Source organism: Mastacembelus armatus, chromosome 5, assembly GCF_900324485.2.
Source record: "Mastacembelus armatus chromosome 5, fMasArm1.2, whole genome shotgun sequence".
Lineage (NCBI taxonomy): Eukaryota > Metazoa > Chordata > Actinopteri > Synbranchiformes > Mastacembelidae > Mastacembelus > Mastacembelus armatus.
Window position 1 is genome coordinate 10,057,890 of NC_046637.1, and position 17,826 is coordinate 10,075,715.

Genomic DNA, 17,826 nt, shown 5'->3' on the forward strand with positions numbered 1-17,826 from the left:
GCAACATGTTTTAATTTAACTTAAACAATGTACAACAGTGTAGCTGCTTGCGCTTGGCTGAGTTCAATGGTGATTTACTACACCTCACACCATGTAGATGAATTGAATATTGCTCGGTTTTGGTTATTTTTGGTCTGTAAGGCAGATATGAGTTCGACGTGTGATGTAAAGCATAAGGGAACCACTTGAATTTTGGGCATTAATAAAGTTTATCTCATCTCATCTCCTCTCCTCCTCTCAGGCAGACTGTACACTCAAACTCTAATGACCTTAAAAGAGTGACTGACAAAGTCACTCACTCTATAATTTTGTAGTTTATGAATAAGTGGAGCGATCAGCCATGCTATAAGTGTAGTCGTTTTGGCTGACTTTGCTCATTTGTCTGATTTTTCCTGAAGCCAGAGATTTACTTTTGGATAATAATATTAATGGTGAGCTTTGTTCCATCTAGTGAGAAGATGGCATTGATTACAAATGTAGGCACATGTAAATCACTGTTGAGAGATCAATAGTGTTTTGTGCATTGTTGGGGTATTATGTGATTGCATGAAGGTCGATAGACTGTGAGAAATGTGGGTGAGCATAAGGCTGCCAATGCTGTGTTCTGCCCTATCTTTAACAAATCTCATGGAAAGACTAAAACTAGTAATAGATGCTTTTAGCGGCTGTAACTTACTTATTCCTCTGTGCCATAGATCTCTAATGTTGTCCAGACACCATTTAAACACAACGGAGACCCACACCATTGCGCTAAGTGATGTGTTACTTGTCATTGCAATACACCTGGTCACTGGTGTTTATTTTAAGTACACACCAGAGGAGCAAATGTCTGTTAAAGAATAACTGCTCTAGTAAATAGAGTGCCCAGTGGTTTTAGGAAATGATCTCAACTTTTCTGAATGACACCATATATGTGATCTATTGATTTTTAAATTTTTTTTTTTAAAATAATATTTACATTTCAGTAGGGACAAACGTGCTTGTGGCCACACCTGTAAGGACTTAAAAGATAGCCAAACCAACCCTCGGTTTTTATTCTTTTCATGGAACTTATATAATAAAAAATGCAAATAACATCTGCCCAACACCAATAGATATGTGCATATGTGACCTAGTTACAAACTTTAATTACTTTACTAAACTGCGCAGTAGTTTTAAGGAAAGAGCGCAGAAGACGAGGAGTGAAAACATTATTGCAAGGCTTTAGAAGACAACAGGCAGAGGAGAGTATCACTATAGAGCAACTGCATAGGACAGGTCACTTACTGTAGACTGAGAGAAAACTAGTGGTGAGACAGCAGCAGCAGCTTCACAGCTCAGCCCATCCTCCCTGTGACAACGCAGCGTTACGTGCTGCCTCTCCGCTTTGTCGTCAGAGCAGCCCCAGCCTCCCACCCGTGCACAGCTCCTCTCCACTCTGCACCAGAAAGGAGCATCCTCTTCTCTCCGCCCTCCCTCTCTTTCATATCCTCTCTCCCTCTCTCTTTCTCTCTGTCTGTCGGTCGGTGTGTCCTCAGAATGAGGTTAGCAGCACCAGTAGCAGCAGCAGCAGCAGCAACAGCAGTGTATAGATACAGCAGAGCCACAGTTACTGCAGCAGCCAGGAGAGGCTGTCCTTCAGCCATACACCATCTACCGCTGCATTCACCCCTACCCTGAGAACAGAACGCTCACACTTGTGCTCTATTTCGGTGTCTCTCTCTCCTCCTCCCTCACCTTCTGTTCTCTTTGAATTCATCTCTCAAATTCAACTCTCTCTCTCTCTCTCCTTCCTTCCTTCCCTCCCTCCCTCTTTCTCCTTCACTCTCTCTCTCTCTGTAGCAGTGATGGGGAAGACCACCATGTAGAGACAGAGAGGCAGCGGAGGCAACAGCAGAATAGCAGCAATGGGAAGCCACACATGGAGCGGGTCTGGACTGCAGCCGTGGTGAGCCTGAGACCTACAGGACTTGTGACCACCATCATTGCCCTTCTCAGGACCTGACCACTGGGGCTGTCCAACGCTCACCTGGATGCTCCCAACTTGTGTTTCGTCATCCCCTCCTCTCCTTGTTCTCTGCTGCTCTTTCTCCTCTTCTTCTGTTTCTTCTCTTTGACGTTTTTTTTTTGTCTGCAGACATCTGACAGTCTCTCCCCAAGACGAGTTGCTCATCAAATTATCCCCTTGTTTTTAATCGCTCTATTGCCTACTTCACTTACAAGGGGCATTCTTTTTTTCCCTTTTTGGTTCTTGTTGCCTGCTTGAAATCTATTTTGGATTTTTTTTTTTTTTGGATGAGAGTGACCTCATCTCTCTGTTGTGCAAGCTTTTTGATTGATCTATAAGCAATAACAAACACTAATCTAACTGACTTGACTAGCTGACATCATGGGGGACATGTCCAACAGCGATTTTTATGCCAAGAACCAAAGAAACGAGGGCAACCATGCAGCGGGCTTCGGCTGTTCGCTCATGGATCTGCGCTTGTTGATGGAGCTGCGTGGCACAGAGGCGGTGGTCAAGCTCCAGGAGGACTACGGGGGTGTAGAGGGACTGTGCAAACGACTGAAAACCTCACCCACAGAAGGTGAGTCCCAGTGCTTGTCTGTCTATATGTGTGGGTGTGCAAGAGAATATGTGTGCACGGTTATGTATTATACGAAGGACCTTATCTTGAGGAATGTGTTCTACTACTGTACAATATATTGAGCCAGTCATGCGATTAACAGTAGATTTACTGTTACTGGGATATTGATCGTCTTTTACTCTGGACTACTGCTTTATCTCCTCTAAAGATTACTGGTATAAGCACAGACACAGAAATCTCATAAAGCAACTAGAGAAATGCGTAAGCACAGCATCAAAATAGCAAACAGAGGGAGTCCCATTTCAAGGGACTAATGAAAATGAGTTGTTGTCAGACAGCTAGTGTTAGACCTATTTAGTATGCCTTCCCTTCCCTTTCCCTTGCCCACCTTCCCTTGTCATTCTCCGATCCTGTCAGCAGGTGTGTGGAGCAACACGGTAGAGGTTTTGGCCATGTGGGATGCACTATGAGAGATATGGACTTGACATAAGTGGAGTGAGAATGCAAAAACCCCCAGCTCCATATGTTTTTTTTCTGTGTACTCATTTTCTAATTAGTAACTGCAGAATTTATTAATTTCTTCCTTCTTATAAATCCCAAATACTTATATTTACTTTTTTTTTTTTTTGATGGGTGCAGGTTTTTTTGAGACTGTAAGAAAGATACAAGAAATGAATTACACCATAGTATGTGGTGATGTAAGCCCATTCAAAAACCGCAGAATCCCTTTAGTTTCGCTTTCACATTACAGAGCTATTCAAATATTATGCAATATTATACAATATCTGTACTGTCTATGTATCACTGTATACATCTTGCACTAAAGTAGGAATTTTTGCTCTTTGATCCTTGGCTTGAAGTGAAATCAGAAGTGCACCAAGAATACACAAATATCTATCTAGTATATAACATAGTATCAAAATCATCCAGCTCCTCTGACACCAGGATCATTGATCAGTATTCATGTAGTGTCACTTGTGTGACATCAGAGAAAATCTGCAACCTTATAGGCTGAGAGTCAGAGAGGCTAGTGTTTCCTGGTCTGCTCATCCAATAGCACCGCTTCGAGGTTGGCTGGTGGTAATATCTGCAGCAAGACATAGTTGAATAAAGGTGCTGATGAACAGACTTAGATAAGGAAAACTGTGTTTTACTGTTCATCACCATATTTACATCATTAGTGAAATAATGCCTGCAGTGGTAACACATTAGTGAAATTAAACTGAATTTGAACTAGAAATAAAATCATTATAAGACATAAAATTATAATTTCAATTTTCCATTCACATCAGTATTCTGATTAGTTAGATTAAATGCTAACCAGGGTAACAGCTAATACTAATACCAATAAAACCAAATGTAATTAAACTTCTCAAACAGAAAGAGGAATATTGTAATTATCAACATGCATGCTGTTAAAAGTAATCTGATTTGTTGAACCTAACATTTCAGTAGTGCTGTCTAAAACACTATCACAGACACTGACAGGGAAAAGTGGTGGAAAGAAACTAAATACATTTACTAAAGTAAAGTTATTTTATTTCTGTTTTGGGCTACTTCATACTTCAACTTGACTACTTGTCCAAGGCAGATATCGTATTTTTTCTCTACAACATTTGATACCAGAATCAGATTAAGATTACAAAATATGTAATATGCAGACTTTAGTCATCCAACTTGTAAGTATTCAACTCAAAATATATGATTATCAAAGCAATACACAACTTTGTCAAAATTTACATTAAAGTGATGTTCAATGCAGCTATAAAAATAAATATAATCTAATAATATATCTAATAATATAATAATTGTGAAATATTCCATTCTGTATAATGAGTGGTTTTACTTTGGTACTTGAAGTATATTTTGATGCTTATACCTTTGTATTTTACCTTCACTTGAAACTTTGAATTCATGACATTTACTTGTAATAGAGTATTTTTACACTGTGACACTGGTACTTTTACTTCAAAGATTGGCATACTTCTGCCACCAATGGGGAAAAATGATACAAAAGCAAGAGTCTAACAATAATCTTTATCCCAGGTTTTTCAAGAAGTCTGAGTCATTGATGATACAATTTAATTTTGCAAATTGAAAATGATCTTATGAAATGTTTAAGACTTCAATGCTCATATCACTTTGGAGCAGTGTAAAATTTTAGTTTTTCCTTGTGTAAATGTTGTAATTGGTGCAATATTAATCATAAAAAAATAAATAAAATTTGTTTAAAGAGCTGTTCAAACCATACATAAATGAAGTGCTCTGTCATCTGAATTATTCAAACACTATAATCTCAAATGTGTATGTGCCTTTTAATTGTTTTAGAATGTTGTGTTTATTGGATTTACAAGAAATACATCTTGTGCAGTATCCCGTTTGATAAATGAGGTATTTCAATATCATATTTTTCATTTGCAGTGCCTAATTCCATTGAACAAGTCTGTATGCTTTGGTTAAAATATTGTCCAATCGCTAACAAGATAGATCTTTGATGATCCCTGGTTATCATTACCTATTATGATTATATATTTAATCTCTTGTTGGAACATTCACTGACTGGAAACTGAATAACAGTATCTGGTGCTATTTGCATTAGTGATCCCAGTTGTGTCTGTGTATATGCTGTGTGGGCCGACTTGTGTACTGTCTGGTTGCTCCACAGAACATATGTTACCTCAGAAATATGATCATGGTAATTATCCTTGATGGTATTTGGTATTCTTTGCTTTTAATGGTAAGAGGCCCTGAGCGCAGTTGAACTGTTAGCCCCACATGCTGTAGCCTATACTAGTCATTTCATGACATTAACAGGTCTTGAGTAACTATTGTCCTGTATGTGGCATGAATGCATAATGTGTTTGCAAGTATAGAAATGCAACAGTTGAGGTTTGGACTCTTAACCACATGTGTTTAGACAGAACAGGCACTAAGCTACTGCTGCATTGTTGTCACAGTCCATGAGGCTATGATATCTAGAAAAAAGGCACAAATATAGGTCCAGCCAAAAAATAGGGAGAACTATTTATTTATTGTATTTATCAGAATAAGGAATTTTAAGTTTTGTATGTCTTTTGGTTAGAGTACACAGGGTTCACTGCATTTCTTAGGAGATGTATTAAGAAAACAGCTAAAAACATATAACACAATGGCCAAGGTATGGGATCAGCAAACCATGGCTATTTTTACTCATTATTTTGTTTTAAAGGTTTAATAATTCCAATGCATATATAAATTCCTGAACCCACAGAGGAATATTGTTATATAATTTCTGTTAAAACACAAAATTGTGTAAGATACAGTACCTTGATACATAATGATGTCGATGGTGATTAAATGACTGCTAATACAGTAGGATGTCTAATTGCTTGGCTGCTATGGTTCTTATCCTTTAGTGTTTTCAGAAGCCTGCTTCCATGTACTGTATACCTGCAACCAGGATGTAGTTACCTATGTGCAGTAGCTAGCATTTCCCTCAGGCTGCCAACATGAGTCATTCAGGGGCCAGATGGGACGTCAGGCTGCAGCTTAGTTTCCGAGAAGGGATGGCAGGAAGCTGCTCAGGGCACGACCTGTTTTTTATGAGACAGAAAAAAAGACAATTGCTGTGTGCTCACAGTACAACTATTTTCTCAAGAGATTCTAGAGAGCTGCAGCACATCACTAGACCCTTTTGAGTGGGGAGCAGGGAATTCTATGAGTGCTAAGGGTGTAGATGTACCTCAAGGGTTGGAAGGATGAAGAGGTGTTCAGGGCAGTGATAGCCTTTGATGTGTGCAAGACAGGATAAGACTGTACTGTACTTAGCCAGGCCTTGCGGGAAAGGAAAAGTAAAAATAGATACTTGTGGAGATACAAGGAGTCTGTCCATCTCATGAAACTACAGTGGTAAGCATTTCAAGCAAATTGGATATGACTGAAAAGATGCATGAAATAACATTTTAGTGGAAATCTTTGAGGAATGCTACCTCACTGTTGTAGTTGATTCTAACTGCTACTTTTTTCATAACCTCTAGTTCACTGTCTGCAGAGCTCTACATTAGTATGACTTACTTGCAGACCAAGGTGATGGGATGCGGTGCTGGCTGATGTATGCTGAGGGGAGATAGTATTAAATACCAATTAATGTACCAGATGCCTTGAATGGGAAAATGAAATTCAATCTACGAATAAAATTCAATAATTTTCCTTTTTAATAACTCAGAATATAACTAACGTGGGAATAAGCCATTTTATTTCCAACCAACCAAGAGCTCTCAATTGCAGATTTTTTTTTTTCCCCTCTTCAATAACCACACAAAGATTATACGCAAAATGATTCCAACTTGACTAAAATGGAAGTGGTTGGTCATGACTGAAGTATTTGTACACTTTGTATTTATTGATTTATTTCATATATGAGGAGACAGACACTATTTCCTGTCTTTTTTTGGAGTCTTCACTTGTTGCCCAGTTGCTCTTGGAAAATAAATAATGCAAAATTATTGGGGTTTTTTTCACATTTTGTAGGGGGTTAATAAATAAGATATAAGGTGTTAACTAATAAGTTTTACATAGGCTAACATGTGGATTTCAGTACCATTGGACAGAGCTATGCTAACTGTATCCTGCAGCATCCAGTCCTTATGCTAAGCTAAGTTAACTGGCTGGTAGCTTCCTTTAAAAATAAACATGGGTAGAAAAATATTTCAGACTGATCCACCAAATATTTCTGGCCACTTCGCAGCTCTGTGGTGGATGTCATAATTAAAACAGCTTCTTACTTCAGCCCATTCCACCTGGCCTTTGTCTCTTCTTCCCTTTACTCTGTTTTACCAGACCTTACCTCTCCTCCTTTCTCTCTCTTCTCTGCTCCCATTTCTATTTTGATGTGCTGGTTGGTTGTTGGAATCCCAGTGGGCCAGTGTACAGCGTAGCCTAAATAGACCTGCTCTACATCTCTAACCTTCATCATTACTCTCTTCCACTCTCACTTCTTCAACTGAATTGGTAACATTTTGTTAGTACTGGAAAAGTAGCACACCATTCTGAAGCTAGTTTAAACTTGAATTTGCACCTGATGTACTGGAAAATCTTAAATGATTTTAAAGATGTGTTTGAGCTGCTACACTTTTAATAAGATAGAGCCTTTACACACCAGGGGTGTTTTTTCTTTTCTTTTTGTGCAATCATTTTGCATGTCAATATATTGTTTCATGATGATCTTTGTAATGAATTACACCAAATGTGAATATTGTACTGCGATAAAGCAACTTTTTTTTTTTTCATAACAAGGTGAATGTTTTGGGAATAAATGCATTGACTGTAAGATTGTGCAGAACAGACGTCACATCACAACAGACATCACGTCACAACAACATCATAATTATAATGGCAGACCTGTTTGTGTTTCTCACCACCGTATGTTACAAAAGACACAAAGACTATAAAGAAGGACATTGTGTGGAGAGTTTTTGCTGGCACAACCAAGCTGTTAGCACAGTGAGTAGCTTGTGGAGTTTAGTTTTAGATTTAGAGTACCAAAGCACCAGCGTCATAGCATGTTCAGCTAATCAAATGTGGGAGACACGGTGTAGCATTTTCTGCATGCACCCACTCCAACTGCTGTTCTCAGTTGTCTAGAGTGAAGCGTGAGCAAGAGCAAATTCATTTCTGAGCACCTGTCACAAATTTGCATGCAGCCATTATGAACAGTTTTGATGTGAAATTTTTGCAGGACGAGGATTTTGCATTCTTGAGTCATGGAACGCCCTCAGTTTTGACATAGAAAAAAAAAAGGCTTGTAAATGCAGATGACTACCAGCTGATTGAGGACAGTTGTTTGTATTGTCTCTCCCCCTTTTTTGTGGCTGTAATGACGGTAGTGGCTCGCTGCCAGATGATACATCATACAGGATACCTGTATAGGAGGTTGTCGCTGGTTCTCGTGTAGACAGTTCATCCACAGAACTTGACTTGTCGACTTGTTCTTCAATCAATCATTTTTATATTTGCATCTGTTTTCCTTAAATGACATTGCCTTGGTGTCAGAAGACAGATATAATGATGCTTGTGATTGACAGAAAATGTGGAGAGAGATTAAAAAAGAAAAATTGGAGGTGTAACCAACAAAAGATGAAATACAGGAAGGTAACGAAATAGAGGGAGAGTAGTCAAGAAACATTCTTCTCTATGATCATTTGACACTGCCAGGAGTTAGGTGTACAACAAAATACTAACAGTAATTTTTCTACTGTAACTATCTTTCCCTTTTCTTAGTTCTGCTGTTACCTGATGTCTTCTGTCACAGTCACAAGTTGTTCATCTAGTGTCATGCATACTTCTACAAGTATAGTTTCTCTGTGTAATATCAAAACTGTGCTGTGTTTCTGTTACCCTTTTTATTCATGCTATAGTACATACTGTACTGTATCTCACCCACTATGCTCTGTTCCTATGACAAGGCCCTTATGACGTTTGTATGTAACTCAGGAAACTATTTTCCCCACCGATCTCTCACCTGCCTCTTTCCGTTTGTTTTCTCTGTCTTTTGCTTCACCCTCTTTTCCGTCTGACTACAGTTTTTTCTCCTCTCCCATTTTTCCTTCTGGCTTTATTTTCCATCATTCACACCCATTTCTCCCCTGTTTTCTTGTCCCCTGCTTCTACACTTCATCATGTTCTCCTCCTTCTATTCTTAACCCTGTTGTTCTTTGTCTTCCATCTTCCTATCTGTTTGTCCCTCATCCCACCTCTTCTCCTTATTATTTTTCTTTTCCACCCTCCCTCCATCCGTTCCTCCCTCATGATCATACTAATTGCGTACTCCAATCCAAGCACCATGAGCATGTTCCCCTCTGACGCAGTCTATTTAATCTCTATCCCACAAGGGATCTCTCACATGGAGCCGTCGTCTCTTTAATAAGGACAATTTCTCCTGCTCTGCAACTCTCCGTTCTCCTCCCCTCCCCTTCGTGCCCTCCCATCCTCTAGTGGCTCTGTAAAAAGGATAGAAGAGGTAGAAAGAGAAAAATAGGAGGCAGTGAAGAGAGAAGAGAAAGAGATAGCTCTCAGAGGACAGATTTTAAATGATACATGGCCATTTTGCTCTTGTTGTAGGCAGACACACAAAGACACACCACAACTCACACAGGTGTTCTTTTGCAGTGTAGTAGTACTGACCTTGAGGTAGGCTGAAGCAGTAAGGTGGCACAGTGGTCAGTCACTCTTCATTAGCACTCTACTGTATGTGCTATACTAAGAAGATTTACCAGGGAAAGGAATGTGCTGCAGGCCCACGGGAGTGTTTCATCTAATTTCGTCTTTTAAAAAATTAGATTTTTTTATTTATGGTTATGTTTTATTAGTTTTTACTCGATCAATACATTCTGTACACTGTAATGTAAAATAATCATCTCTGATGGCTATATATCCTCTGCCAAATGTATTTTTATCTATTTTACAGATGCAAACCCAAACTTTCTGCAGGTCCAAACTATAGCAAAGCCAACAAAGCACGAAGTGCCACATTAGTATTAGTGACATGTTACTTGCAGTTAATGAAAAGAAATGAAAGTCACACAGAACCTGCTTAAAATTTGATCTGCACTATATGCATTACAGATTTCTGTTGTAACTAATTAAGAAGGACCCAACCGCCAAACTGCTTGTACTTGTTACCGTGCTGAAAATTGCCAAACAAAAGTCAGGGCCAATAACCTTTACAAGAATAATTTACTATAATGTACTCAAAAGCCCCTTACCTTTCATCCTGCACTCACTAACAATTATAACTGCAAATGGGTTGACCTAATACAGGAAGCTATGAAAGTTTTTCCAACCCGAGAAACCAAAAAGTGATTTTGTTGTTGTTCTGTTTTCATCTGTTAGGCTTTAATAAAAATTTGCATGCTTTATTTAAAAGATGCCTAGTTGCAAAGTGGAGCCAAGTTTTTTTTCGGTGTCATAAGGCAAAAAGATGAGCAGGTCTGGGAGAAAAATATGGCTTGTTCTAATTTCTTCAGGGACTTGTTGTGAAGGGCAATCACTTTGTAAATGCTCAGACTTACATGTAATAATAATTTGTATATGCTTATATACATACTGCCTATATACTGTATACCATTTAAAGGAGTTAGTAAGGTAGTAAAAACTTTCTTTCCTATTATATCCCAGCTTGTCAGAGGGATTGTAAGACATACAGATATGTGGACACACACACAGATGCTGGACAAGGCCAGCAGTGAAGTTAGCTGTCCCAAGAGAGGACTGACTAAATTAAGAGGACAGATGCCAATAACCAGACTCTATTGGCCTCCTCTCATGGAGTCTGGTGCTGGCTTACAACAGTATACAGTATGACTCGCTGTCTATACTGTAGTATACCGATTGGTTTACAGGAGGGAAGTGTGGTTATGTTGGTAAATTGTGAAGATGAAACTTACTGTGAAACATTCCAAGGCAGAAAAAACAATATATTTCAGTGAGAAACAAATTTTAAAGAAGTAGCTATCCCAAATTCATTTGAATTCCTGTGAACTGTATATGTCTTTAGGCTATTCTTAAAATTTAAGTTTTCTCTAATACTTTATGTGGAAATTATCCATCAGTTATCTATATGACTATCAAGAGTCACAAGGCGGAGGCTGGAGCTGTTCCTAGCAAAAGCACTGGACAGATCTCCAGTCTGTCACAGGGCTGAAACAGACACACAAGCACTCACACTCACATTCACACCTATGGGCAATTTAGAGTCACCAGTTAATCTAACCAGCATGTCTTTGGACTGTGGGAGGAAGCTGGAGTATCCAGAGAAAACCCACACAGACACAGGGAGGACATGCAAACTCCACACAAAAAGTGACAAGGTCGAACACATCTCATATCTGGAACCTTCTCGCTGTGAGTCAGCAGTGCTAACCGGTGCAGCACAGTGCACCTCAACATGAAAGTTATTCTATAAACCAGTTAACACCTCATAAGACAACAGATTATCATGTCTACACATTGTAAAATTGGGTTAACACTGGTCTATAATTGTAAAGTGATTTAATTATAAATGTTGAACCTTTGACCCCCAAAGTTTCAGTGAGTATACATAAAATGTCAAAAACTGACATCGCCAAATGCTTCTCTGTCTTAGGCTGCTGTCATAGATCCATTTCTTGTCCTCTGAAGTGTCCTGAATCCGAACTGAGTGGGAATACTGAGTTGACAGGCATGGCGCTGCCTTTAGCTGGATATGCAACGTCTCGGGCTATAACAGGCTTGTTTCTCTCCATGTCAGCTCTTTTCCTGAGCTGACCTCTCTCCTCTCTCTTCCCCCGCTGTGGGGCAGAACAAGGGTGGTACCACTGCTGCCAACACAGACAGACAGCATTTTCTTCTCAAGGACACATGAACTAATACAGTCTTGGACCACATCCAGCTCTGCCTTGCTCAAGGGCACAGAGCTGCTGTCTCTCAACTTTGAGTTCACTCCTACTGTAGTGGAGAATAATCCATAACATCCCAGCAGCAGAAAAGAGTAATGGAAGCAGAGATTTTAACTTGTAGTAAGTTAAAAATTTTTTGAACCTTTAAGTTTATCCTTCTGTGCCCTGCCCATTGGCATAAAGAAAGGCAGAACCTAAGCCTGTTTAGTCCTGCCCAGGGACACAGGGATACTGCTGCACAGATAGTCACACTTACCCAAAGGCACATGCTCAAAGCAACAAAATCAGACACTGAGTAATATGCATCAACGCATCATTTCAGCTTCCACAGTGTACTAATCTGCCCCTTTTCCTGTGAGTGATATTCTGCTATTGCAGTTTTATCCAATATACTGTATACTGCACATTGTACTGAAGGTTAGGCTTTGAAGGAATACTTGTTTGTTTAATTCTATAAGAAACTTATAGATATAGAAACTTATATATCCAGATCCTTTATTTATTTAGTAAAAAAATAACAATACAACATGTGAAATATTTCATTACCAGTCTGACATATCAAAATAAAACTACTGATTGTACAGAGAAATGTTTCCTGTGAGAGATTTATTGTTACAGCATATATGACGTTTAATTGTTAATACTGTATAGATTCAATCAGTTGCATTTTATTGCTGGAGCTGGTTAAGCTGAGTCAGAATATACATTTTTTTTACTACTAGTAGTTTTATCTATACCAGTGCATATATTTAAAATCCTAAACTGCAAAGTGGAGTAATGACATTATCATATAAATGGTGGGAACTAAAAAAAAGTATATTTTTGCCTCTGAAGTGTAGTACATTCGAAAATATAAAGCTGTGTAGCATGGAAAATAGTCATGTATAAAGAGTAAATATACTGTTTACACTCACTTTCCACCACTCCAAGCCCTATATTTTTGAATGCAAATACTTCTGAATATATAGAGACATATAACAGTTATAACAATTTTGCAAACTGTCAATCAGTTTGATTATTGAGGAACTATCTAGGTCATTAATCAAATGAAAGTCCAAATGTTTATTGGTTCTACCTTCTCAAATTGTAAAAAAAAGTATTGCTTTTGTTTGTTAATATCACCTTAAAATACCTTTACATTTTGGACTTTTGGTAGGACACAAAATAATTTAATTAACATTGAACTTGGGGAACTTGTGTTGAGCATTTCTTGCTATTTAGAAATGATCAACAGAAGTTGCAGAGCTTTTGACAAATATTCAGCTGTTACAATTAGCACTACAGCTGTAGCACTTCTTTACATTACATAAAATACAGCTATGCCAACACCAGATTACTTCCCTTACATTAGTGGCTTATGGAAAAATCAATTGTGTTGAATACAGTGTAAGTACATCTCTTTCATATCAGGAATATTAAGGGTGATGCATTCATTTGTGCATCAGATGGAACCTTTTCGATGGGGTTTCATGGCCTCAGTCACATTACGGTTCAATCAGAATGTTTTTGATTGAACACATCACAGCAAAGCGCAAGCAAAGATCAATTCTCTTCCAGCTCCTCTCTTTAATGTTGCTGCAGTGTTTGTAAACTTCTGTTACAAGTGTGTTGAATTATATTATTTTATTTCATTTCCATTCAAATATTTTTAAATATGTTGTATATATGCTGATATATTATACCAAATACTACCAGATTATTTTTATTTTAATTATTGAATTACAATATAATATTCATTTGGCATTTGTGTGTTTTCCCTGTAGTTCCAAGCAGACAGACAATAGGGGCGCATTAAAGTGTGTAGATTTTACCTTACCTGTCATGACTATTTCATGACTTTCTCTGGTAGTTTGAATTTTAATAGCTGTCCTTATTGTGTCCGAAGCTTATCTGAGCCCTTGGGCGAAACCAGAGACTGACACCCAGATGGGAGACAGCAGATAGAAAACTGTCACTCTGCCTTTCAGTCTCTTGGCCCTGGATGCTCTCCCTTTTCACTCCTAAGGGGGGGAGGGTTGCTTATTTGTGTCGGTGTGCATGCACTGTTTGTGTGCAGCTGGAAAGGTTGGCGTGTGTGTCGGAGCGGGGGTTAGTGGCGGTGGCATAAGGGGATATAAACAGCTCCTAATCAGCATGGTTGGATAAAGCCACAGAGTTGGAATTACAGAGCCAGGGTAATTTTAAATAGCAATCTTCAACTCTTAATTTTTTTCAATGTAGTGCAATAGAAAACCATTACCATCTTCTTAGTTAACTGGGAAATAGTCTAAAATGATTTAAAGATTCAGACTGCATTATTTGTAAATGAGAATGCGCAGTAATCTATAAGCTCTGAATCTTTCATATTATTAATGCCGTCAAATCTGTAATCATGCATACAGCACCTCCTACTGTATATAACTGCACTGGCAACCTGGTCACACATGAGAGGACTAATGACAAATGTGTCACTTCCATCTGTGTGAGTGTGTGTATGTCTGTGTGTGCAAATGGGTAGTGAGAGACAGATGTACACAATAGAGCCTCGGTTGTTGAAACTACTGGACAGCAATTATTATTCATTACAGTATCTCTAATAGAAATAAGAATTCAATGGTATTTTGTCAATAGACAGGGGGACTGACTTTAAAAAAAGGAAATCTGGAAACTTACTGAATTAATGTTTTGATGACAGCTGAAAAATATGGATGGATGGAAGGAACAATTCAGGGATGGATAGGTAGATTCACTGCCTGGTTGAACAGTCTGGAATTACAGGATGAAGTTACTGACCCCATTACACTTTGCCTTTATCACTAAGCAGTGTCTTAACACGCTTGCACACTCTCAGTATCTCTTTCCCTTCCATCCCCAACCCCCACAGACAAACACACACACATATACCTCCCCACACACACAGAGGCTGTAAGCAGATGTCTCATTAATGTTGTGTCAACATCTTGGGCAGTCAAGCCAGCTAACATTGCTGTGTTTCACACGTAAATAGGGGAACACATACAGTCAGTGACAGATAAATTCAGTAGGAGACTCAGTTTTTTATGTTTATAGTTTTTCAGTTTTTGCAGTTTTTAAAATAAGGATGTTTGTTCACACACACATCCATACGGTACATACACACTAGGTCTGCGCATTAGTTAAAGTATGACTCCCAATGTTTTCCACTTAGAATTGACGTCACGATTCTCACAGTTTTTTTTAGGAACACCATTTGTATTTAAAAAATATAATAAAATATCATTTGTTGGTAAAGTGTCAAGAGAAATTAGAAGCACATAATTTGATGTAGTTGATGCAGACTTGTAGCCACATAAGAACAAGGTTGCAAAGAGGTGTGATCTTAATGCAACTACTTGTGCAGTGCTGTGTACATATTTTTTTTTTTACGTGGGTTACATGCACGATGGGTTCACACAGACCCCACACATCTATGATACGGATGGGACCTCACCCATGCACAGAATTTTCACACCGTGATAATTTTGTGTTTCAGAATTTTAAAAATGACCATATTCACTAAAACCTTGATCCCGCATGAGGCACTATCTGCTTGTTTCTGTTTTCTTTCCCCTCAGTGCTGCTCTTGATGTGCTATTTATTTATCTGCAAAAAAGATTTTCTAAGAGGTGTAAATTAAACCACTGGGTATTCAAATACTGTCGTATGAGCAGCATACACCAACCATATCAGTTTTTGCTGTTGATTTTAAATTGCAGTCTGTTTTTTTTTTCTACGCCTGATTTTCTTGCATAACATTACATAATTTTAGAAAACATTTTAAAATGGGAAAAAAAAAGTATTGTCATAGAAACAAAGGAGCTCGTGCTCTTTGGGTCAGATAACTGTAAAATACATTATTCAGTCTTTAAGACCTGAAGATTTGGTTCTGTCAACATTTAATTGCTACTATACAAGTGTCTTTATAATACTCATGCTAATTAATAATTACTTATCTTGTAGAAAAAGGGTTGTGTATATTTGTGTGCGTGTTTGAGAGAGAGAGAGAGAGAGGGCTGTGAGCTGTGTCCTCTCACTCCACTCTGCCATCTCTCGCATGAGTCAGACTCATGGAGCACAGTGCCTGACAGCAAAACTCACCCACTTGTACAGCTGCCCCCACAGACACTCACACACACTCACAGTTGCATATTTTATTTTCAGTATTGCAACATAAATTTAATTTGGGTTGTTTGGTATCTATTTAGTCTGCTATTTGAGCCTCCCTCTTTTTGTTTTAGACAAGACAAATAAATGTGGCATTAAAGAATATGTACAGATGTCTCATTAAATCCTATAACCACTCCAAAAATGTGTTTTTAGTTTTAGTTGTCATAATCAAACAAACATATGCTGTGTGGAGGTACAGTTTAAAAAAGTCTCAAATCAGTAGTTTGACCAGTCCTTTGAGTTCTCTCCTGTCTGATAAACATGATCTGTTTTGGCACTGATCCTATTTGAAGTTAGTTGTAGCACAGGAAATCCACCATGTTAGACCGATGCAACAATTTGTCCACACAAGCAGAAACACAACAATAGCTTATAGTATTGCGTCTTAAGACCCACACAGCTTTGAAAATAGGCACACGTACTTAGAATACAGTCATGACGGGAAAGGCATGGTGTCAGAAATTGCTCACTGTAACTTTCCAGTACATTACCTTTTAGATGAGGCTGTCCGTAGGGAATGGATGATAGATCTATGTGTGTGTGTGTGTGTGTGTATGTGTGTGTTCATGTAACCCTGTGACTCTGCATGAAAAGAGAGAATGTATTTTCTCAGCTGTTTGTTGACATATAGAGTGTAGTATGTCTTCTTGCATGTTTGGCTTGTGAGAATATGCCTGCTCAATGGTCTGTGCATAAAAGTTCAAGATTGCATGTGTGTTGCTACACTGAAGACCTGTCACATCAACTCATCCTCACAGAGAGAGCTCGCCTCCTGCCGTGCCCTCATGCGCTCTCAATCCTGACAGGATTGTGTGTTCAGAGAATCAGTGCACACAAAACCACATTTGTGTTGAGCAATGACGCCAGTCTGCGAAGCTTAGTAGACCCCTAACAAGTCAAAACTAAGATAAAATAGTTCTTCAAAGTAGAGAAACAGTGGGTAGAGATACCCCTTTCCTGCTGTTTCAAATGACGCACTAACATCAGTCCCCTGATGTTTCTCCAAAAACATCCAGCCCTATCACGTTTAAGTAAGTTTCCTTTTTTAAATTGTGTCTTCATTTAACAGTGGGTGGACCTGCTGTGCTATTAATGACTAGTGAATAATTAGTTTAATTCAGTTATATTCCCCACTTTAGTCTTCAGCCAAACACATTATTTAGATGAAATGCCTGGTGTCTTGCCAAGATTTTTTGCAGTTTACAAGATTGTGCATACTCAGGTACGATTAAGCTTCTCATATTATTTTTGCTGTGCTCTTTACAGTAATTGGTTAGAATTTGTTGCATTGTTACTTTGATTTCTGTATTTCTAAAAAGCTTTGTATATGCTATGGGAAATGGAAACCACATTTTATGGAAGTATATATTAAACAAACATAACATCTACAGTATTTTTAGAGAAAGAATCACAATGACTGTTATTTGCTAAGCATTTTTAAGAATACAAGGAATTTTACTCTAGTTTTCAAAAGGTCTTATTGTACATCGTGAATTTAAACTGGCAAGAAAAATCATGGGGAAGATATACAGAGACAAAATGCACAAAAGGACAAGAAGCAGAAGCATCAATACTCATCTGAACTACAACAATTATAATGTATATGCAATGCTGTAATATCTTCCTGCTTGTCCTGCATAAGGCACGCAACCCCACCACCTTCCTAATATGACCAAAGTTTA

At 38.3% G+C, this 17,826-nt stretch overlaps 1 protein-coding gene across 4 annotated transcripts in view; it reads left to right on the forward strand.

The window, feature by feature from the left end:
- Positions 1-2,146: 2,146 nt before the first annotated feature.
- The window catches only part of atp2b2 (ATPase plasma membrane Ca2+ transporting 2), a 60,506-nt gene continuing 44,826 nt past the window's right edge, over positions 2,147-17,826 (forward strand). For all 4 annotated transcript variants that reach the window (XM_026307871.1, XM_026307870.1, XM_026307869.1 and 1 more), the window contains exon 1: positions 2,147-2,567. In XM_026307871.1, coding sequence (XP_026163656.1) covers positions 2,369-2,567 — 199 coding nt within the window. In that variant the 5' untranslated portion in view covers positions 2,147-2,368. The remainder of the gene's footprint in view (positions 2,568-17,826) is intronic.